General features: G+C 39.5%; 1 protein-coding gene across 5 annotated transcripts in view; it reads left to right on the forward strand.

The window, feature by feature from the left end:
• Window positions 1-24,748, forward strand: part of LOC145985387 (monocarboxylate transporter 14-like) — a 95,639-nt gene that overhangs the window by 43,527 nt on the left and 27,364 nt on the right. For all 5 annotated transcript variants that reach the window (XM_083119359.1, XM_083119356.1, XM_083119358.1 and 2 more), the window contains one exon: window positions 11,635-11,761. In XM_083119359.1, the coding sequence (XP_082975485.1) occupies window positions 11,635-11,761 (127 nt within the window). The remainder of the gene's footprint in view (window positions 1-11,634; window positions 11,762-24,748) is intronic.

Here is a 24,748-nt window from a genome sequence, read left to right on the forward strand (position 1 = left end):
GTTTGGCGAGCCCCACCGAGCCCCACCGAGCCCCAAATGAGGTTTGTGAACCGGCTAATCTGCACTACTAGTTATCTTGGAAACGGCGAGACTTAGGAAAAATCTGTTTGCGGATTCGTCATGTACGCCTATATGTAAGTAAAATATGAATAGAACCTATGCTTGGAAATCCAAAATGGCGACCGGAAGTGGGGTTATCTTTGAAACGGTAAGACTTAGAAAAAATCTGTTTGCGGATTCGTCACGTACGCCTATATGTAAGTAAAATATGAATAGAACCTATGTTCGGAAATCCAAAATGGCGACCGGAAGTGGGGTTATCTTAGAAACTGTAAGACTTAGGAAAAATCTGTTTGCAGATTCATCAGGTACACCTATACGTGAGAAAAAGTATGAATAGAACCTATGTTCCGAAATCCAAAATAGCAACCGGAAGTGGGGTTATCTTGGAAACAGTAAAACTTAGGAAAAATCTGTTTGTGGATTCATCATATACACCTATACGTAAAAAAAATATGAATAAAACCAATAGTGTTCGGAAGTCATGCAGGTTTGGACGTGACGACGCAGTTCAATAACATAGGTTAGACCAAGAAAAAAACCTTGTTGATTTTATTTCGAGTAAAATGTTGGCAACACTGCGAGAAAATAAGGCTTATGTCTTACAAGAGCAAACTATTAAGTCGAGCCTCACCGAGCCTCACTTCGAGCCTCACTTTCGGTTGCAGCTCTGTCTTTATGGTTCTACTCTAAAGTAGGTCAAAGCACGTAGAGGCTCTCGTGTAGTTTAGCACGAAAAAAAAATGAATAGGTTAAGTTATATCACGTAAGATCGTGGCATTCGTACCAAGTACGAGTGGGAAAAAAGGGAAAAATAGGAAATTTTACAAAAACATCGCTAAACACTAAAACATCGACAAAAATTTGTCAAAATATATCAAAAAGTGATTTTCAATTGATAAAAAAAAGGCTACAAATGCATACCTACCAAGTACGAGTGGGAAACAAATGAGATGCAGTGAAAATTGCACTGAAAAATCGTCAAACGCTAAAACATCGACAAAAAATTGTCAAAATATGTCAAAAAAGTAATATTCAATTGGTAAAAAAGACAATACCTACTAAGTATTATTTTGAAACAATCAAATTACACTACTTATGATACTGTTGACAATATTGTACGCCCGTGAAAATTATATATAAATAAGACTTAAGCGTATTATCTGCTTTCATGTCAGATTTTCCCAACCTGTGAGCTGTAGTGTTTAGGTGACAAGCGACCTGCTCAAATATGATACTGTTGACAATATTGTACGTCCGTGAAAATTATATATAAATAAGACTTAAGCGTATTATCTGCTTTCATGTCAGATTTTACCAACCTGTGAGCTGTAGTGTTTAGGTGACAAGCGACCTGCTCAAATATGATACTGTTGACAATATTGTTCGTATATTGTATTGTATAGGAGACTAGAAGCATATAATTTGGCGAAAAAAAACAAAAAAAAACCAAGTAAGGTCATAGAGAATAGTTAAAAAAAGTGAACAATTATATTTTGCATTGCACAGCATTGGATATTAAATAACATACCCCCAAAAAATCTCTGCATTATGCGTTCTGTAAAAAATTGCCCCTACGTGCCAAATTGCTGTGTCAAGTAAACATTTTCAAAGGCACTGTCGTACTTGTGTGCCGGGAAAGCGAATATGTGCGACCAAACTGTGCTCTAAGTGTGGAAAAAAATATTTCTATTGCCAACTTCAAGTTGTTTTTTTTTGACACGTATATATATTATTATTTTTTTAACAGAGGAAGAAAGTCCGTGCTTCGGAAAACGCGATGATGTGCGTAATGATATTTTTCTTCTCCTGCTCAGACTTGTACCAATCTACTGTGTACCGTCTTCTTCCCTGCATCGCCTCGTCCAGTTCGTCCAACCTCTCGTTCAATTTTTCCCCTGCAGCCGAAAGCAGAATGTTGAGATCACCGCACCTCAGGCCGCTGATCTCCCGAAGATGGTCCTTGAGAACCATTTCACAAGGGGTGCGAAATTCCGGCGTCGTTCTTGCTATGATTACAAGTTTTTTTACATCCTTACAATCTCCGTTTACTGCGTGTTTAAATATTTTACATAGTAGCTCGGGCGACAAATCAGTTATACGAGACATGTTGTTATTATTATTATTTTTCACTCTATGTTATTTATATACCCCACCCCCAATTTTTGTTTCGTGTTCATGGCGATGGTGGAACCCAGTGCGGCGACCCGTTCACCCAGCGATGCGTCTCTGCTCACGAACCTTTCGAAAGCTGCGTGCTCTAACTTTCTGTCTGCTTCGTGACGTGCATCCAGATCCGTCTGCGTGGTGTTGTAAGCGATGTCGTGATCTTTGCATGCGGCGTCCAACGGATTTACACCCTTGTCTCCTCTCTCCAATCTTTTCTCGAGTTTGGTACCCGGTCCGCAGTACTGGTAGCCAGGTAAATGCATCTCAAAAGGTAACTTGTCTGGACATTGCAACGTTCGCCTCGGAAATAAAACCACACGACGATTGTCGTGAAAATTCAGTCGTTGTGTTCGACGACGCCATCCTGGAAAATCGAAATGAAATTCGCAACTTTTTCACGCAAGGTCGTCACAAAAAAATGGATTGCTTCTACCTAGCTCAAACGTTTTCCAAAATTCCAAAACAGTTAGTACGCGACAACGCTAATTTCATATGTTTGTTTCGTCAAGATCACACCAACCTCAAGCACGCGTACGATGACTACGTAGGCGGAGACATGAACTACAATCAATTTTCGGAACGCTGCTGCTCTACTTGCTGGAACGGTGACGATTTCGGATTCGCGACGATCGACATGACGAGGAAACCCAACGACGGAAAATACAGAAACAAAATCAACGACTTTCTAAATGTTGCAACGTTGTGAGAAACGACGTATATAAATAAACGTACCAAACTCGAGAAAAGATTGGAGAGAGGAGACAAGGGTGTAAATCCGTTGGACGCCGCATGCAAAGATCACGAAATCGCTTACAACACCACGCAGACGGATCTGGATGCACGTCACGAAGCAGACAGAAAGTTAGAGCACGCAGCTTTCGAAAGGTTCGTGAGCAGAGACGCATCGCTGGGTGAACGGGTCGCCGCACTGGGTTCCACCATCGCCATGAACACGAAACAAAAATTGGGGGTGGGGTATATAAATAACATAGAGTGAAAAATAATAATAATAACAACATGTCTCGTATAACTGATTTGTCGCCCGAGCTACTATGTAAAATATTTAAACACGCAGTAAACGGAGATTGTAAGGATGTAAAAAAACTTGTAATCATAGCAAGAACGACGCCGGAATTTCGCACCCCTTGTGAAATGGTTCTCAAGGACCATCTTCGGGAGATCAGCGGCCTGAGGTGCGGTGATCTCAACATTCTGCTTTCGGCTGCAGGGGAAAAATTGAACGAGAGGTTGGACGAACTGGACGAGGCGATGCAGGGAAGAAGACGGTACACAGTAGATTGGTACAAGTCTGAGCAGGAGAAGAAAAATATCATTACGCACATCATCGCGTTTTCCGAAGCACGGACTTTCTTCCTCTGTTAAAAAAATAATAATATATATACGTGTCAAAAAAAAACAACTTGAAGTTGGCAATAGAAATATTTTTTTCCACACTTAGAGCACAGTTTGGTCGCACATATTCGCTTTCCCGGCACACAAGTACGACAGTGCCTTTGAAAATGTTTACTTGACACAGCAATTTGGCACGTAGGGGCAATTTTTTACAGAACGCATAATGCAGAGATTTTTTGGGGGTATGTTATTTAATATCCAATGCTGTGCAATGCAAAATATAATTGTTCACTTTTTTTAACTATTCTCTATGACCTTACTTGGTTTTTTTTTGTTTTTTTTCGCCAAATTATATGCTTCTAGTCTCCTATACAATACAATATACGAACAATATTGTCAACAGTATCATATTTGAGCAGGTCGCTTGTCACCTAAACACTACAGCTCACAGGTTGGTAAAATCTGACATGAAAGCAGATAATACGCTTAAGTCTTATTTATATATAATTTTCACGGACGTACAATATTGTCAACAGTATCATATTTTAGCAGGTCGCTTGTCACCTAAACACTACAGCTCACAGGTTGGGAAAATCTGACATGAAAGCAGATAATACGCTTAAGTCTTATTTATATATAATTTTCACGGGCGTACAATATTGTCAACAGTATCATATTTGAGCAGGTCGCTTGTCACCTAAACACTACAGCTCACAGTTTGGCAAAATCTGACATGAAAGCAGATAATACGCTTAAGTCTTATTTATATGTAATTTTCACGGGCGTACAATATTGTCAACAGTATCATATTTGAGCAGGTCGTTTGTCACCTTGTAACGAGTGCACTCACGGCCCCCGAAATGACGTGTCAATCATACCCCGGCACGGGGTCAAACGTCGTTATGTGTACGGGAAACCGGTCGTGACTCACGGTCCAGTTATCAAGTTCGGTACTGAGACGGTCGTTTATTGTCATACTATTGCGAGGCAGAGATTAATACCTTGAAAAGTTACACTGTTTTGTTTACCTTTGATATGTAGATTCGAACATTCATAACACACTAATAGCATAATATCCGGTACCTGAAAAACGTCAAATAACAACACTGACGAACAGTAAAAAAGTGAATATATATTGTAACAACACAAAAATATTGCAATCAACAACTGTTTACAAAGCCTCCTCACTCTCACAACATTCACTCTATCTCTCTTTCACACACCTGAGGTATTTTTACATGTGAAGTATGGATACAAATCATGGAACTCATTAACATATCATTCCTTTTAATTTTTAAACCTTTATGTGAATTTAGGGCATTTGTCCGCCAGCTCCTGTACTCTTTTAAATTAACTTAAGTACCAGCCCTCGGAAAGCGGTTAACTAAGACAATTTGGTCGGCATGGTTAAATCTTTCGTTCGAATGAACGTTTGCACCCAGTCGTAAGGACGACATTATACAAGTTTCTCGGACGGGGGTATTACACACAAGCCTCTCTCGTCCAATGAGAACAACTACTCAATTACATAGTGATGCAAAAAACTTAATTGGCTCCAGCTGCCGGAATACACTAATCAATCGTCGGCGCGAGCAAAAATTACCTTAAAAACCACTATGCAACAAATAATACTATTTCACGCACACGACCTTGCAATAAAAACAACTACGCTTTCCATAATTAAAAAAAAAAACTCATCAGTCAACTATTGACGAATTAAATGGCGCGACGGGGCGGTCGGTTACACAAAAAATAGAGCACACTTTGACAATTTATACTAAATATTAAAAAAAATAAAATAGAGCTTCTAACCCTGAATACAAACAATTAAATTAGAACATCTGAACATGAAATTACCCTTTTTTATAACAATACCAAAACAATTTTTAGACGCAGAAGTTAGGTTTGGGTTTTCCTGAGTAACTTTGCAAATAAGTGAGACGTCGGCGTTAACTGTACGGTGTTGATACTAACGGCGCACGTTTACATGTACATGAGACCCTCTGAAGTATACTGTACCAGACTCTGCTACATAGCGTGGTCCTTCATCTCTCCTGGACGCAGGACTTGCACACGGTTCCTTTGTGGCGAAATTGTCCTCCGAGGTCGATCGCGACGAAGAATAATTGCGACGATATGGTGTACTTGCACCTCCTCAGAACTTCGGGCGTTCCTCTTGTCACTAGCGTCGGGTGTACGTGGTCACGCGTCGGTTCAGAATCTCTCTGGTGGCAGACTTCGATTCGGCGTCGTTCTGGAAGCGTCGTTCTGGAGTCGTCCTTCAATCTCTCCCTCTGGCTTCGATCGGCGTCGTTTTGGAGTCGTCCTTCAATCTCTCTCTCTGGTGGCGGGCTTCGATCGGCGTCGTTCTGAAGACGTCCTTCGGGCTTTGGGCAGTGTTTGGCTTTGATGTCGTCTTTGGCGTTGGCTGACTGGCTTCATCGGAAGATGGCGATGCATCGTTGCAGGCGTCAGGGAAGTCGACAGACTCCCTTCTCAATCTCCTTTAGCCGCCCATGATTATGTAGTTAACGCTTGGCAAAAAAAAAAAAACAAATCACCGCGTAATCTTCACCAAAATAAGGCGCACACTGGTAACCCTCTATCTGCGATTCGCTCACAGTACGTAAGAAAACAAAATCCACGGACACAAAACAATAATCACGTAAGAGTGTAGCGCGGAGATGCTCTCTCTGTGAAATCCGGGTAAAAACTGTGTCTGGAATCATAGTACTGCCTATATATAAGAGATTCAAATTCTTCCGTTGAACGGGACGCTCTAGTGGCTTGGCTTCTGTTTCAGAGGGATGGAAATAACCTCTCTCCATTGTCTTGAAACGCGGTCAAGTGCGCGTCGTCGATCCTTGCCGGCTTGAGCTCCAGCTGATCTCTCTGGTCATCCGTGAACATGGGTTCGAACGCCTGCTGCAACTCAGGCCTGGTAGCAACAAAAATAATCTTTCCTTATCTTCGCGTTGGTGCAAATATGCCATGTTCTAAGCGGCGGCTGTCACTCAAGAAAAACCCGTCCCCAGCTTCCGACGTCTGGCTCGGATACAAGTTTATTCACAAAATAAGATCAAACCTCACACTTTCATGTTTGTGCATAAAATAAATCAATAAACAAAAAATAATTTATATCGAACTGCGTTTCACATACTAACACTCCTTCTGTCTATTGAAAGCGAATGTTGCGTGCATACGGAAATAACACAGAAAAAAAAGCGGATGGAAGCAATTTAAAATCAGTGGAGCAAGATTAGTATTACGAGAGCGTAAAAACATGTGCTTTCATTCAACTTCGAAAAATAAGAATAAATATGTGCATACAGAACACATATGCTTTCTTTTCACAGTTGTAAAATCATATAAATTGTACATGAAGTAAGTTACGGGAAGGCTCTCTCTTTTATGTCTGTGTATATGTTGTACAATTAGGTACAAGTATTGTACAATTAGGTACAAATTGTTGTACAATTATTTTCCCCAGTTGTCCAGTTGGAGTTGGGGGCACAACACTGGTACTATTTGTAATCACAGTGCTTACTCATGTATTTTGTTTAATATTTTATTTCAAATTCACTGTCAGAAACTAGTGTTGCCAGTTCCTGGATGTAGGATTACCTACTCTGTTGGTTGTCACTGTCAAGCTTCCAGTATTCGTACAGCATAAAAAGCTATAACCCCCCTCTCAAAATATATACATTGTATACACCAAGATGCTCAATAGCCTAGCAACACATCATGAAAAAAACATGTCAAGAGAACCCAATAGGTTTATAAGTCAGTGCTGCCAACTCATATTTGAGCAGGTCGCTTGTCACCTAAACACTACAGCTCACAGGTTGGTAAAATCTGACATGAAAGCAGATAATACGCTTAACTCTTCCCTCTCTTTCTCTCCTCTCTCTTTTTTTTTTTGTAAAAAGCTGTAGGTGGGCTGTCGGTTGTTTAACTCTTCCCTCTCTCTCTCCTCTCTCTTTTTTTTTGTAAAAAGCCATGGCAAAAGTACCAGTAGGTTGGCAACCTTGCTTTAGGTTAGGTTAGACAAAAAAAAACTGTAGGTGGGCTGTCGGTTGTTTAACTCTTCCATCTCTCTCTCTCTCTCTCTCTCTCCTCTCTCTCTTTTTTGTAAAAGGTTATGGCAAAAATACCAGTAGGTTGGCAACCTTGCTTTATGCACTGTAAGGCAAGTCTTAAGTAAGGTTGCCAGCTCCTTGCTTTAGGCTAGGTTAGACCTGGTTAGGTTAGGTTAGGTTAGGTTAGGTTAGGTTGGGTTACGTTAGGTTAGGTTAGGTTAGGTTAGGTTAGGTTAGAGTAGGTTAGGTTAGGTTAGGTTAGGTTAGGTTAGGTTAGGTTAGAGTGGGTTAGGTTAGAGTAGGTTAGGTTAGGTTAGGTTAGGGTGGGTTAGGTTAGGGCCGCATCCGAATCGGCAGCAGATGTCACCTAGAGCACCGTTCCATCCGGGGACTCAGCCAACCTCCGTTGTCCGAATTCGTGGCAGACGTGGAGTCAGAGGGGAGAGCAGAGGGGCGCGACAGATGCACGCTTGAACTCGCTGTGACCCTGTGCTTGGCAGCCATATTCTAACTTTCACATTGTACAGACAACATTTACTGATTAGAGGATGTAAAACTCAGTTATACTTTAACATTTTATCGATAATACTGAATATAGAAAAATTGTAAATGATGAAATAGCATGTTACATTTTTAATATGAGTAGTAAATAGGTAGAAATCATTGTCATGTTTGTTTGGCGTCTGCCTTCTGCTTCCGTACAATGCGCCTGCGCCCCAGAGCGCGGTAGGTAAAATTCGGGCTGTCACCTGGTGGGAAAAGTGACAACCGTACTACAAGAGGACATGTAGATTCGGACGACTTGGACGTGACTTCGACGGCACGCGAGAGCAACAGTAGAGAACAGGACGAAGCACTTGCCAATCCGGACACGGCCTAGGTTAGGTTAGGTTAGGTTAGGTTAGGTTAGGTTAGGGTGGGTTAGGTTAGGTTAGGTTAGGTTAGGTTAGGGTGGGTGTTGGCAGCTGTCGGTTGTTTAACTCTTCCCTCTCTCTCTCCTCTCTCTCTCCTCTCTCTTTTTTTGTAAAAGGCTATGGCAAAAATACCAGTAGGTTGGCAACCTTGCTTTATGCACTGTAAGGCAAGTCTTAAGTAAACTTGCCAGCTCCTTGCTTTAGGCTAGGTTAGACCTGGTTAGGTTAGGTTAGGTTAGGTTAGGTTAGAGTAGGTTAGGTTAGGTTAGGTTAGGTTAGGTTAGGTTAGGTTAGGTTAGAGTGGGTTAGGTTAGGTTAGGTTAGGTTGGGTGTTGGCAGCTGTCGGTTGTTTAACTCTTCCCTCTCTCTCTCCTCTCTCTCTCTCTCTCCTCTCTCTCTCACCTCTTTCTCTCCTCTCTCTTTTTTGTAAAAGGCCATGGCAAAAGTACCAGTAGGTTGGCAATTTTGCTTTATGCACTGTAAGGCAAGCCTCAAGCAAGATTGCCAGCTTCTTGCTTTAGGTTAGGTTAGACCAAGACAAAAACCTTGGTGATTTTTTTTCGAGTGAGGAGTTAACAACACTGCGAGTCCCATTTTCGGTTGCAGAACTCTCAAGCAAAATTGCCAGCTTCTTGCTTTAGGTTAGGTTAGACCAAGAACTTTGGTAATTTTTTTTCGAGTAAAATGTTGGCAACACTGCGAGCCTCACCGAGCCTCACTTCCGGTTTTCTGAACTCTCAAGCAAAATTGCCAACTCCTTGCTGTTTTAGGTTAGGTTAGACCAAAAACCTTGGTGATTTTTTCGAATAAGCGGTTGGCAACACTGCGAGCCTCACCGAGCCTCACTTTCGGGCGTTGAAGCGGGCCACTAGGTCTACTGGTGTCAAACAGAGTTAAGTACAGTGAGGTCATGATGTACTTTCCAAAATGGTGGTCGTGCTACATTAAGATAATTATTAATGTCAAAAATATTACCTATACTTCTATTTATTTACGGCTTTTTCACGTGGGATAGTAAAGCTTTCTTCCATTAATTATATTCTTTCTTACATGTATCAACTATTGATATGCAATATTCATTGACGTCATACAATGTCTATCTACTAAATACTGGGTGTCCCACAGTAGCGTAACTATACCCTGTACCAGCTAACTGTAGACCAGGCGAACGAGAACAAGTCTCTGCGCAAGTAGTGACGCGAGACGGCTCCACCAATGAACAGTGAGAGAAACGGGATTGTGTAATGGGCGACGGGAGTTACGCGATTTCCTAAGCAGCGTTGCAAACCTTTGAAAAGGATAATACCGAATGCACATGGCAAACGTACCGTATTTTTGTCTCCAGGTCCGCAAGTTCGGTTTAAGACTTTCTTAGGGAAATATTAGGGATATACGTACAATTGAAGCTCAGAGCTTGACTGCAGAAGGAAAGTCTTTTGTTTTCTTCAGCCACACGCTGGAAGAGTCTTTTGTAATCAAAATGCTGACGTTTGATCAACATGATATAGCAAGTGTTGTTCGCAGGTCCGCGAAGTCAGCGGAAAGTTCAACACATTGTATCGTAACTCGAGCCATATGCCAATGGCTCCTGTTGACTAGTGCTAACTAAGCGCCTGGCGTAAGCAGTGAGAAACCTCGAGGCGTTATGGTCGAAGTGTAAATTTTGATAAACCGTGCATTTACCGAACGGACTAAGGTCTGGACCGTACGTACGTCCGTACATGCCATGAAATTTCCGTACATGTGGTGGATAAGGTTATAATTACTTTTACATCTAAAATTCTTTTAACGATTTCGCGCCACTTATCGAGACCTTGTTGCAACATTGTTTGAACATCTTTATGATTTCTACATGCCTGTATGTCATACATGCATGCATTTAACATGTGAATTCAGGGCCTCCTCGATGGCGCAGTGGTAGCGTCGTCGCCTTGTAATCAAGGTGTCCCGGGTTCGATACCCGGTGGAGGTACATAGTGGTTCGGATCCCACTTTAAACTGTAGGTCCAGTCCCGATTAGCCTTACTGTGCATAAAGTGGACTTAAAACACCAAATCAGCAGCAGAAATCAGCAACATGTGAATTCGACTCATTTTGTGTTCTTTGATTCTCTTTTACTTAAACCTTTGCAATCATTAGATTTCCTTTTACGCCCCCCACCGAGGGGGTTGCGGGGGTGTTATTTACGCCACTGGTGTCCCAGTTAAAATTAGCCCGGCTCAAAGTAATTTGTCTATGAGGCAAATGACGGCTATATTGCGCCAGTAAAATGGAATAGTTCATTGTAACGTGAACCGTGGTAGGTACTCAAGCTCATCAGCACACAATCTTCATTTCTTTTCATGATCCTTGGCACGTAACTGTTGATCGGAGCCGGGCCAATTTTAACTTGGACACCCTGTACGTATTAATATCATTACGTATCGAGACAGCACTTCTCGTCTCGTCTTCAAGTGGCAGAAAAGCAGCGCTAAAAAATACAAGTCAAGACGATTGATTGATTTTATATATTTTACTTCGCTTTTCTGCGACTTCTGGCTAATCCTAAAGATGAGAATGGGTGATGATATGATGGAAATGATGAAAGGGAACTCACAGACTCCTGTGCGGGGTGCTAACCACTCCGCCACTGAGGTTCAAGTGGCAGTGGCAGTGTCAAAAGAGGATTCAGTTCCAAGTATCGATATTCCCTAATTTCGACCATGCGTTTTTGGACAACCCTGTATATTACAAATAAACCGTGACGGGTATAGGGTACTGAAGTTGTAGTCAGGGTTGTTAAAGCTCCAGGCACCCATAAATTCTAATGGGTTCTATTGGGTTCCGCTGCAGGACAGGAAACTTATTTCTAGAACAATTTCAATTCGGTCCAAGCTGCATATTGTTTCATTGAAAAAAGGTCCCTGGACCGAATTTAAATACTTAACAGATGAAAAGGTTCTTGATTTTCTGTCTTGCACCGGAATTGAATTTGTTTAAAATTCCTTGACCTTTAACAACCCTGGTTGTAATTTCTATTGATAAAAATAAACTGCTTACATTTGTATTATGTATTTCAGAATGTGGTTGCCTCCCATCTTCCATCATTTGGAATCCTCTTTGCACCTATATTGAGAGAGCTTGGTCAGGAAACGGCAGGTGCCACTCTTGTAACAAATTTAATGAATGCGGCCTTCAATTTTGCAGGTAAAGGATTTTGGCAGTGCTCTACCTTTCTTTTGGTAATTACTGAAAAATTCACCCATCAACAATCCACTTCTGGTGTAAAAAAATTCACGCATCCACAATTCGAAATCCGGTCATTCGGTTCGGACATCCTGATCTGGAAAACTGGTTCTGAGAACCGAATCCGGGTACTCGGTTCTGGGATAAATGAACCTGGTTTTCACTGGATCCGAATACCAAAAATTTGTTTGCCATCACCACTGGCGTACACAGGATTTTTTTACCCGGAAGGGGCTGGAGTTGTAAAGGTGGATCCGCTTCAGAGTTGTAATGATACAGCGTGTCCACAAAACATTCCGTGATTATAAACGACCACAAAATTTTAATTATGTATATTACGAAATATATACCGATACCATTCGAAAGAACAGCTCAAAGAATTTTAGCGGATGTGTAATTGTTGGCGTCAACTACAACAATATATGGCATAACAATAAATGAATGAAAAAAAGGAAAAAAATCTTTCGATTGTTAATGTGTTATTGTAAATGACATTATTGTTAGATGCAAATTGTGTAGAGCTGGCCTGCAGTTAAACATCCCTAAATCCTCCGTGTCCAAAATCCATCTCGATGTTCGGAATTTTCTAAATGAGAAACTTGAAGGAAGATGGATTAGGCACTCAGGAAACAAAGATGCTGTGTTCTGCAAGTGGCCACCGAGGTCCCCTGTATTGACTGTCTATGACTTCTTCTTATGGGGTCACGTAAAAGATCTTGAGTAGTAGGAAAGTATATAATATAAACTCGATAAAGTATGAGCCCCCCTCAGGCAGATTTGGCTACACTTAAAACTAGCTCAACATGCCCATATGAGCTTTTTGCTCACGTGTGGAACTCTGTCTAATCCAAGATTTTTGTAAAAATGCCCTCGGGATTTTCCCGGGAAAGTATGACCCCTCTCAGATTGATTTGCCTACACTTACAAAAGCTACATCTGTGAGATTGTTGTCCATAAGCTTGTTAAAAATATGGCCCTCTTGATATTTTTTTTGGCTACACTTAAAACTAAGCCAAACGTATTAACACACACACACACACACACACAACCACCCACACCCACCCACACACCCCCCCACACACACACACCCACACCCACCCACCCACACACACACACACACACACACACACACACACACACACACACACACACACACACACACACACACACACACACACACACACACACACACCCACACCCACCCACCCCACACACACACACTTAGATGTTTTCAATGTGGTCCGTGCTTAGGCTATATAAAGAGCTTTTGCATCACATATCAGTTAGTATTGTGAGAGTTGTTGAAGAGTAAGGGTGTGTTGATGCATTGCTCCTTATACAGGTCTGATATTTGACACTTTTTGCTTGTTTGTTGTAATCCACTCATATTTGGAGTCAGGTTTATATCTGCCCCAGTTTGTTATACATGACACATGGTATTAGGTCATTGTTTTTTCTAGGACATGCCTGTGTAGACATGCATTTGTGCTAGGGCAGTGATTCTGTACTTATTTTGCCTTTGTGCATGTAGGCTATCAGCTTTACAACCTGTCTTAGGTTTATTAAGTATAGAGTTTTGATTTGAACCCCAAGAAATTTTATATAAATACCAAAGCCAAAAATATTAACACACATACACACACACACTAAGTATACAAAGCACACTGCTGAACCCAACTGATATTTATTATTAAGCATAGAATTTTGATTTGGACCCCAAGAAATTTTATATAATAAACAACAAAAATGCCAAATCAAAAATATTGTAATCAATGCAATAAGAATATATCCAGCCCCAATTGGGTTAAGCACCAAAAGAATTGTAATCCAGACAAATGCAGAATTCTCACAAAAATATGCCCAAAATGCCATAGAAAATATAGCATGGAATATTTCACTTATAAACATATAGATACTTGTTCTGCACAGTCATCAACATTGCCAAACAAAATTGATTGGAAATATTTGTGTGATTGCCCTGTATAACTTAGATTGCAAGGCCAAATTTTGTAATTTTTTAGACCAGGAGCTGGATCCTGTGCACCAGAAACAGGCCATAAGATGTTTATCCACTAATTATGTGAGCATCATGGAGCACACAATATACTTTACAATTTTAATCACAGAGGATGATGAAAAATACAGTGTTGTTCCCTTATTGCCCAAGCTGTGCTGCAAGTGCAACAACAAAATTAAATCATGTCTATTACCCAGACATGACAAAATATGAGAAATACATGCACCCTATAGATCCCAAAGATGAGTGGGTTATCACAGACAAGCTGGATGGATCTCACATATGCCTTGTGTATCAGGAGGGATCACCCACTGTGCTGTGCAGCAGGAGCACATACAATGTGCAAAGCAATTTCTGTGGCCTGGAGGGCTATGCACAGAGCATTCACCCTGTAATGCAGAAACTGTTCAAAATTATTGATACAGATTTGGATGATACAATTGTTGTACATGGAGAAGTGATAGGGCCCAAGATCCAGAGCAACATATCTTACATACCTGATGGATCACAGGTTTATGTCTATGATATCTACAATGTAACAACAGGAATGTTTTTTAGGCCCTACATGAGAATTCTTGATATGTTGAGAGAGGCTGGGTTCGAGAATACAATTGAGGGCAGAATAGTGCATTTAACTGATGATTTCTGGGCAAACATAGAATCTGAGAAATCAATATTTTTTCCCCACCTGGATCAGATAGAGGGATTTGTGTTTTGTCACAACACAGATTCTCCTGAAATTTCAAACGGCAAATTCAAGTATAGCATATTCAAATACAAAACCCAGTGGTACAAGAACAGGACACTGTCTGGAACACCTGCAAAAATAACAAAGGAGCACTGCAGCAGGTTATTGGGAAAATATGACATAGTACAGCACCTAAAGAATACAGATGAAATTGTTAGAAACAAGTTTGTAGAAGATCTGCTGTTAAAATCCCTAAGAGATTACATGGATGAGTGCAACATAGATTCAAGCCAGGTTGCAGCTTTGAACAGTTACATGAATACATTCTTCAAACTGCTTGCTGACAACAAGTGTCTTGTTAAGAATCAGGAGAAGAAAATTCTGAAGCAATGGACAATTGCTCAGATACAGAACCCATATGTTGATTAGTGCTTGTTGTTATGTTTCTAAAATTAAAAAAATCAGAACAATCATATACAAGAATATTAAGACACTCTGTACAGTTGTATGCAGGGTAAGAATATATAGGATACAGTAAAATATTTATTATAGAACAAGCAGCTGCTTAATATATTTTCTGAGTCAAACCCCTGCATGTCTTTAATCAATATGCACTTAAGCTAAAAGGCATAGGATCAATTTATTAATTAAAAAGTATTGATGTTCTCTGAATAGGATTGTATTCTCTCTGATATTTATGCATGTTGTCTTATATTCAAATATTGTACAGTGCTTATATGCCTGTACAGTTTTAAGCAGGCATATGCCTTACAGTTTTAAGCAGTCATATGCTTATACAAGTGTAAAATATAATATTAAAAAAATTATAAGAATATATAGAATTGTATGTGCCTAACATCTAAAAGATTCCCTATAGTTTCTGAAATAATCAAACAAAAATTATTTTTCAAAAATGTGTATAATAGCCTAGGGTTCAAATCTCAAACCCACATGCATTAAATAGAATTATGTTTTTTTGAAAAAATTATAGAGGCATAAAACATAGAGAATTGTATTCTCATAACATCTGAAAAGATTCCAGGTTTCTATCACCTATTCTGAGATAATCAAACAAAACATGTATAACAGCCAGGAGGGTTCAAATCTCAAACCCCCGTGCCTGTCACATCATTATTCAAATATATGAATAGAACTATGTTTTTTTTAAAAAAATTATAGAGGCATAAAACACAGAGAATTGTATACTCATAACATCTGAAAAGATTCCAGGTTTCTATCACTTATAATTTCTGAGATAATCAAACAAAACATGTATAACAGCCAGGAGGGTTCAAATCTTAAACCCCCGTACCTGTACAAGCATAAGTGCAACTGCACATACACAGGTACATATTCATAGGGATTCTTGCAATTGTACTCAGCCACATCTGCTTCTGACCCATATCCTGTGAATACACAACAATTGTACAGGCTCAAGATTATATGTGCCAGAAGCTTTGCTTGTACAGGTACAAGCATAAGTGTCTGTACATATACAGGCACATTTTCATAGGGCTTCTCACAACTGTACAGGCTATATATTCTCTGTGGCCCTACAGTCTTGTGCATTATTCTGTTTAAGAGCTTCTCACAACTATACGGGATATATATTCTCTGTGGCCCTACAGTTTTGTGCCTTGTTCTGTCTGGGATTCTCACAACTGTACAGGCTATACAAATTCTCTGTGGCCCTACAGTTTTGTGCCTTGTTCTGTCTGGGATTCTCACAACTGTACAGGCTATACATTTTCTGTGGCCCTACAGTTTTGTGCCTTGTTCTATCTAAGAGCTTCTTACAACTGTACAGGATATATATTCTCTGTGGCCCTACAGTTTTGTGCCTTGTTCTGTCTGGGATTCTCACAACTGTACAGGCTATACAAATTCTCTGTGGCCCTACAGTTTTGTGCCTTGTTCTGTCTGGGATTCTCACAACTGTACAGGCTATACATTTTCTGTGGCCCTACAGTTTTGTGCCTTGTTCTATCTAAGAGCTTCTTACAACTGTCCAGGATATATATTCTCTGTGGACCTACAGTTTTGTGCCTTGTTCTGTCTGGGATTATTACAACTGTACAGGCTATACATTTTCTGTGGTCCTACAGTTTTGTGCCTTGTTCTATCTAAGAGTTTCTTACAACTACTCCTGTCCCTGTAATAGAGTCCCGTAAAAATTTTAGTTATGATTTGTCTATCCAATGGAACCTAGTAGAATACATGTAGGAGAGTCAGAAAAACTTGGGTAGACATCACCATATTCTGGACTGGGTGTTTTAGACGCCATTTTCCAAAATGGTCGACAGTGACAATATTTTGCTTTTATTTCCGCTCCTGAAACTGTTAAAGTCATAATTTTGGTGTCTAAATATATGTTTTGAACGGTGAGGAATCGAATAAAATGGTTCCTGAAGTTGTCTGATTGCTATTTATTTCAGAAAATCTGTTCTTTTATCTTTAAAGGATAATATGAACAAATACTGACTACAATTATTTGGAAAGTTACATTTACACAACATAAAGGATTTTTTTTAAAAAAATATAATGAAATAAAGCCCACATTAAAAAAATTATATTCCAATAAAGAACACACGGCAATTATGAAAACTCTGAACTTAAATGTTTTTTACAAGTTATTGCAACAATCTGCATAATAATATGATAATTTCTTATTTTTCTCTAACACTATCTTTTACATTCTTCGCCGCATTTTCAATACTCAGAGCATGGTAAATATTTCATAGGACATTTACATCTACTAGTAATACATTCCTTACAAATGCACTATATTAGTAGCTCAGAAGGCATTTTATGAAGGCAGATATCAGGCTTTAGTACGCCATTTGTATGTTTTCACCATCCATAATCGGTTGGTTGCAGGGTTCCATCAGGAAAGAAGCTTCGTGAAAGTTTTAAGCATTCCTGCAGAACAAAGAAACATCTTCTCAAATGTCCATTTCTTATTGAGAAAGATGAGGGTGGTAGCTCAGATATGTGCTTCTGTTTGTGTAATGAATAACAAGGCTCATCAAATGTCTTATACTTTGAGGACGGATGTAAAACTTGAACAAGATATTCCTCTGCTTTATCAAGTGCTTCTTCGGACAGAGTATTTTCTTCTGCAAATCCAATTAGTAATGTTTCTGGTGATGCTTTCAGTAAAGATGGCTGTGTTCCTATCTTGCTTGTAACATCACTACCTGTAACGATGTGTGCCCTAATTAAAGTGCTGCAAAGCGTAGCTCCCAGTTTTCTCCCCAGCGTGTGTAGAGGCACATAACGCACTTTGTCACCCACTCCCACTTTAATCCACACTTCTTACAATCCTTTCGTGAATAGTTCAAATAGATATCGAAGGACGAGAACAACTATATCAGTGTCATTAGATAATACTATGAGGCATGTTATGCCTGACTGAACAGCATGGAATATATGGAGTATCATTCTGGGATCTGCTTCTTCTAGAAAGGTCTGAAGGTCAGAGCAAGTTTGAAGCTCTTTGTTCATAACTATGAAGGCATCTCTGGTATCATTGTCTCCTGTAATGGTTCCACTTTTCACTGTAGTAAAGTTAGTCGTTTTTGCATGTTCAATAAAACCTGTTGCCGCGGACAATTAAAGCAACTGTTTGTTTTTGCTTGAAGACCAGAATCTGTCCATCTGTATAGGAATTAGAGTGTCCCATTCGATTGTCATCATTTCAATTGGATCAGCAGGTCTCCGTCTTTCTCTTTCACCTTCTTTTAATGACTGCTCGATGTAGCTGTCAAATACAAAATCCACTCGTTTAGTTCCGTAGTATTGAGTTGCATTAGTCCAGACTTTATCAAATATATCTACTTTTAAAAGTTCCCATACACTTAGTTCTGAGTTGGTGAACTTGTGACATAAAATCAACTATGACAGCAGTATTCATGACTTCACGTTCTTGAAAACAGCAATCAGTTGGATCTGTTTTTTTTCTCCAGTTCAGACAACAGTAGATACTTTACCGGTTTGGTTGTGTAGCTATTATCATCTAATAACATATAAGTTGGCAGCAGATCATATTTCAAAATATATTTCATTGTTTCTCCTCGTGCTTTAGCTATGTGTATACTTCTATCAGCTGCAGCAATATTATTATTTTGGGAAGCAAGTGTTGTCTTCGATTTCGGAACAGGCACTACTGTTTCATCCATCATTGTTGGGAGTTTTACCTTCGTGATGACACCAGAAAGTTCTGTAGTTTTCTTAACGAAATGTTCACTTCTGAATAGTTCATAACTCTCTTCTCCATGCTCTCTCACTTTCATCAGGCGGATAGCATCCTCTCTAGGTACACATTGTTTATTGATGAAATTATGAAGTTGGGTCTGGCTGGATGTTTCATATGGATTGCCTCTACTGTTCATAAATTCAAATACTGCATTCACAAACATTAACATCTTGGAACTCAAAGTTTCCTGATAATTCACGATGAAGAGTTACCTCACTGTAACTGGTATCATCAGCACCAAGTATTTCCCGGAAACAGTTGCTTATTCCTAGTACCTCGTGATATACCAACTCCCATTCAGTGACACGCATTTGTTGCTTTGTTTGTCCAATTATTCCTTTAGAGCTCTTTCGAGATCGTTGGATAGTTTGCTCCAATTTCATGACCGGTGACACAGCACTAAATGATCGATTGGTTTGCCTCACTACAAAATGGCCTGTTTGAAATTTCTGATACACTTCAGGGTGCTGTTCCTCTAACCATCACATTTTTTCCAGATACCATGATGCATATCTTAAATAGTTAATACTGTCAAATTCACAGAATATAGGTAGAAGGTTCTGAATAGCTTGAAGGTGGCTATTCCAATCGCCATCTCTGTCAGACGCTATGAGAAATTACAACAAGTTTACAAGGTAAAGGAATGTATCCCAGTATCAGCACATTTTGGATTTAGTGGCACAATCATTGGAAAATTTCTGAAAGTCATTGTACAAAACTGCTAAGGTTGCTAAAAGTTCATTAAACTCTGTTGGGCTTGTTTACATTCTTAGTTGAAATACTTATTTTCAATTTCTGGGCTTGTTGAATGGTAATAGTATATTTTTCTTTGAGTTACATTTCTAAAATGCTGACCATTTCATCTTCAATATAGCTTCTTCAAGAATCAGTAAGTCCTTGAGCGATCTGACATAATGACTTCCATTCATTACTGGTTCTGCAGTTCTAACACCAAACACTTTGCACTCGTGCCTGTACAATTGTGAGAAGCTCTTAGACAGAACAAGGCACAAAACTGTAGGGCCACAGAGAATGTATATCCTGTACAATTGTGAGAAGCTCTTAGACAGAACAAGGCACAAAACTGTAGGGCCACAGAGAATTTGTATAGCCTGTACAGTTGTGAGAAGCTCTTAGATAGAACAAGGCACAAAACTGTATGGCCACAGAGAATTTGTATAGCTTGTACAGTTGTAAGAATCCCTTAGACAGAACAAGGCACAAAACTGTAGGACCACAGAGAATGTATATCCTGTACAATTGTGAGAAGCTCTTAGACAGAACAAGGCACAAAACTGTAGGGCCACAGAGAATGTATATCCTGTACAATTGTGAGAAGCTCTTAGACAGAACAAGGCACAAAACTGTAGGGCCACAGAGAATTTGTATAGCCTGTACAGTTGTGAGAAGCTCTTAGATAGAACAAGGCACAAAACTGTATGGCCACAGAGAACTTGTATAGCTTGTACAGTTGTAAGAATCCCTTAGAGAGAACAAGGCACAAAACTGTAGGACCACAGAGAATGTATATCCTGTACAGTTGTAAGAAGCTCTTAGATAGAACAAGGCACAAAACTGTAGGGCCACAGAGAATGTATATCCTGTACAATTGTGAGAAGCTCTTAGAACAAGGCACAAAACTGTAGGGCCACAGAGAATTTGTATAGCTTGTACAGTTGTAAGAATCCCTTAGACAGAACAAGGCACAAAACTGTAGGGCCACAGAGAATGTATATCCTGTACAATTGTGAGAAGCTCTTAGAACAAGGCACAAAACTGTAGGGCCACAGAGAATTTGTATAGCTTGTACAGTTGTAAGAATCCCTTAGACAGAACAAGGCACAAAACTGTAGGGCCACAGAGAATGTATATCCCGTACAGTTGTAAGAATCCCTTAGACAGAACAAGCACAAAACTGTAGGTCCACAGAGAATTTGTATAGCTTGTACAGTTGTGAGAATCCCAGACAGAACAAGGCACAAAACTGTAGGGCCACAGAGAATTTGTATAGCCTGTACAGTTGTGAGAATCCCAGACAGAACAAGGCACAAAACTGTAGGGCCACAGAGAATATATATCCCGTATAGTTGTGAGAAGCTCTTAAACAGAATAATGCACAAGACTGTAGGGCCACAGAGAATATATAGCCTGTACAGTTGTGAGAAGCCCTATGAAAATGTGCCTGTATATGTACAGACACTTATGCTTGTACCTGTACAAGCAAAGCTTCTGGCACATATAATCTTGAGCCTGTACAATTGTTGTGTATTCACAGGATATGGGTCAGAAGCAGATGTGGCTGAGTACAATTGCAAGAATCCCTATGAATATGTACCTGTGTATGTGCAGTTGCACTTATGCTTGTACAGGTACGGGGGTTTAAGATTTGAACCCTCCTGGCTGTTATACATGTTTTGTTTGATTATCTCAGAAATTATAAGTGATAGAAACCTGGAATCTTTTCAGATGTTATGAGTATACAATTCTCTGTGTTTTATGCCTCTATAATTTTTTTAAAAAAAACATAGTTCTATTCATATATTTGAATAATGATGTGACAGGCACGGGGGTTTGAGATTTGAACCCTCCTGGCTGTTATACATGTTTTGTTTGATTATCTCAGAATAGGTGATAGAAACCTGGAATCTTTTCAGATGTTATGAGTATACAATTCTCTATGTTTTATGCCTCTATAATTTTTTCAAAAATACAATCCTATTCAGAGAACATCAATACTTTTTAATTAATAAATTGATCCTATGCCTTTTAGCTTAAGTGCATATTGATTAAAGACATGCAGGGGTTTGACTCAGAAAATATATTAAGCAGCTGCTTGTTCTATAATAAATATTTTACTGTATCCTATATATTCTTACCCTGCATACAACTGTACAGAGTGTCTTAATATTCTTGTATATGATTGTTCTGATTTTTTTAATTTTAGAAACATAACAACAAGCACTAATCAACATATGGGTTCTGTATCTGAGCAATTGTCCATTGCTTCAGAATTTTCTTCTCCTGATTCTTAACAAGACACTTGTTGTCAGCAAGCAGTTTGAAGAATGTATTCATGTAACTGTTCAAAGCTGCAACCTGGCTTGAATCTATGTTGCACTCATCCATGTAATCTCTTAGGGATTTTAACAGCAGATCTTCTACAAACTTGTTTCTAACAATTTCATCTGTATTCTTTAGGTGCTGTACTATGTCATATTTTCCCAATAACCTGCTGCAGTGCTCCTTTGTTATTTTTGCAGGTGTTCCAGACAGTGTCCTGTTCTTGTACCACTGGGTTTTGTATTTGAATATGCTATACTTGAATTTGCCGTTTGAAATTTCAGGAGAATCTGTGTTGTGACAAAACACAAATCCCTCTATCTGATCCAGGTGGGGAAAAAATATTGATTTCTCAGATTCTATGTTTGCCCAGAAATCATCAGTTAAATGCACTATTCTGCCCTCAATTGTATTCTCGAACCCAGCCTCTCTCAACATATCAAGAATTCTCATGTAGGGCCTAAAAAACATTCCTGTTGTTACATTGTAGATATCATAGACATAAACCTGTGATCCATCAGGTATGTAAGATATGTTGCTCTGGATCTTGGGCCCTATCACTTCTCCATGTACAACAATTGTATCATCCAAATCTGTATCAATAATTTTGAACAGTTTCTGCATTACAGGGTGAATGCTCTGTGCATAGCCCTCCAGGCCACAGAAATTGCTTTGCACATTGTATGTGCTCCTGCTGCACAGCACAGTGGGTGATCCCTCCTGATACACAAGGCATATGTGAGATCCATCCAGCTTGTCTGTGATAACCCACTCATCTTTGGGATCTATAGGGTGCATGTATTTCTCATATTTTGTCATGTCTGGGTAATAGACATGATTTAATTTTGTTGTTGCACTTGCAGCACAGCTTGGGCAATAAGGGAACAACACTGTATTTTTCATCATCCTCTGTGATTAAAATTGTAAAGTATATTGTGTGCTCCATGATGCTCACATAATTAGTGGATAAACATCTTATGGCCTGTTTCTGGTGCACAGGATCCAGCTCCTGGTCTAAAAAATTACAAAATTTGGCCTTGCAATCTAAGTTATACAGGGCAATCACACAAATATTTCCAATCAATTTTGTTTGGCAATGTTGATGACTGTGCAGAACAAGTATCTATATGTTTATAAGTGAAATATTCCATGCTATATTTTCTATGGCATTTTGGGCATATTTTTGTGAGAATTCTGCATTTGTCTGGATTACAATTCTTTTGGTGCTTAACCCAATTGGGGCTGGATATATTCTTATTGCATTGATTACAATATTTTTGATTTGGCATTTTTGTTGTTTATTATATAAAATTTCTTGGGGTCCAAATCAAAATTCTATGCTTAATAATAAATATCAGTTGGGTTCAGCAGTGTGCTTTGTATACTTAGTGTGTGTGTGTATGTGTGTTAATATTTTTGGCTTTGGTATTTATATAAAATTTCTTGGGGTTCAAATCAAAACTCTATACTTAATAAACCTAAGACAGGTTGTAAAGCTGATAGCCTACATGCACAAAGGCAAAATAAGTACAGAATCACTGCCCTAGCACAAATGCATGTCTACACAGGCATGTCCTAGAAAAAACAATGACCTAATACCATGTGTCATGTATAACAAACTGGGGCAGATATAAACCTGACTCCAAATATGAGTGGATTACAACAAACAAGCAAAAAGTGTCAAATATCAGACCTGTATAAGGAGCAATGCAACAACACACCCTTACTCTTCAACAACTCTCACAATACTAACTGATATGTGATGCAAAAGCTCTTTATATAGCCTAAGCACGGACCACATTGAAAACATCTAAGTGTGTGTGTGTGGGGGGGGTGGGTGTGGGTGTGTGTGTGTGTGTGTGTGTGTGTGTGGGTGGGTGGGTGGGTGGGTGTGTGTGTGTGTGTGTGTGTGTGTGTGTGGGTGGGTGGGTGTGGGTGGGTGTGGGTGGTTGTGTGTGTGTGTGTGTGTGTGTTAATACGTTTGGCTTAGTTTTAAGTGTAGCCAAAAAAAATATCAAGAGGGCCATATTTTTAACAAGCTTATGGACAACAATCTCACAGATGTAGCTTTTGTAAGTGTAGGCAAATCAATCTGAGAGGGGTCATACTTTCCCGGGAAAATCCCGAGGGCATTTTTACAAAAATCTTGGATTAGACAGAGTTCCACACTTGAGCAAAAAGCTCATATGGGCATGTTGAGCTAGTTTTAAGTGTAGCCAAATCTGCCTGAGGGGGGCTCATACTTTATCGAGTTTATATTATATACTTTCCTACTACTATCTTGTATACGTACCTGCACTACCTCAAGATCTGGAAGATCTGAAACGTTGTATCATTACCGCCATCGGGACCGTCACTGTATATACGTTGAAACGCGTGTGACATGAGTGGGAATATCGGTTTAATGTTTGCAGCGTGACACGAGGAGCACAGATTGAGTGCCACTGAGATAGGTAGTTAGGTATTAAAATTTTTGAGTTTCTGCTTCTAATGGCACCAATTTTATATAAATACTCGCGTACTTTCGACGTGACCTTTGGCCACATCTTGTACGCTCGCATGCGTGACCTTCGGCCACGTTGTGGGGGTAATCATATTATAGAGGGGGTAAAATGTCTGCACGTTGTATTGGATGAAGGGGAACAAGTGTATAAGTTCGCGTACTTTCGACGTGGCCTTTGGCCACGTCTTGTACGCTCGCATGGGTTACCTTCGGCCACGTTGTGGGCGCAATCATGTTATAGATGGGGTTCCACAATGATCTTAATGACTTCGAAAATGTCTGAATGTTGTATTGGATGATGGAGAACATGTGTATATGTTCGCTAATTTGAAAAGTTTATAAAGTAACTTTGTGTGTGTATGGGCTCTAATAAGCTACAAATATTGAAAATATTATTGTATATTTTCTTAATAATAAACTGAGTA

This window comes from Lepisma saccharinum, chromosome 3 (genome assembly GCF_977018435.1).
Source record: "Lepisma saccharinum chromosome 3, izLepSacc3.1, whole genome shotgun sequence".
NCBI classification, from domain to species: Eukaryota; Metazoa; Arthropoda; class Insecta; order Zygentoma; family Lepismatidae; genus Lepisma; species Lepisma saccharinum.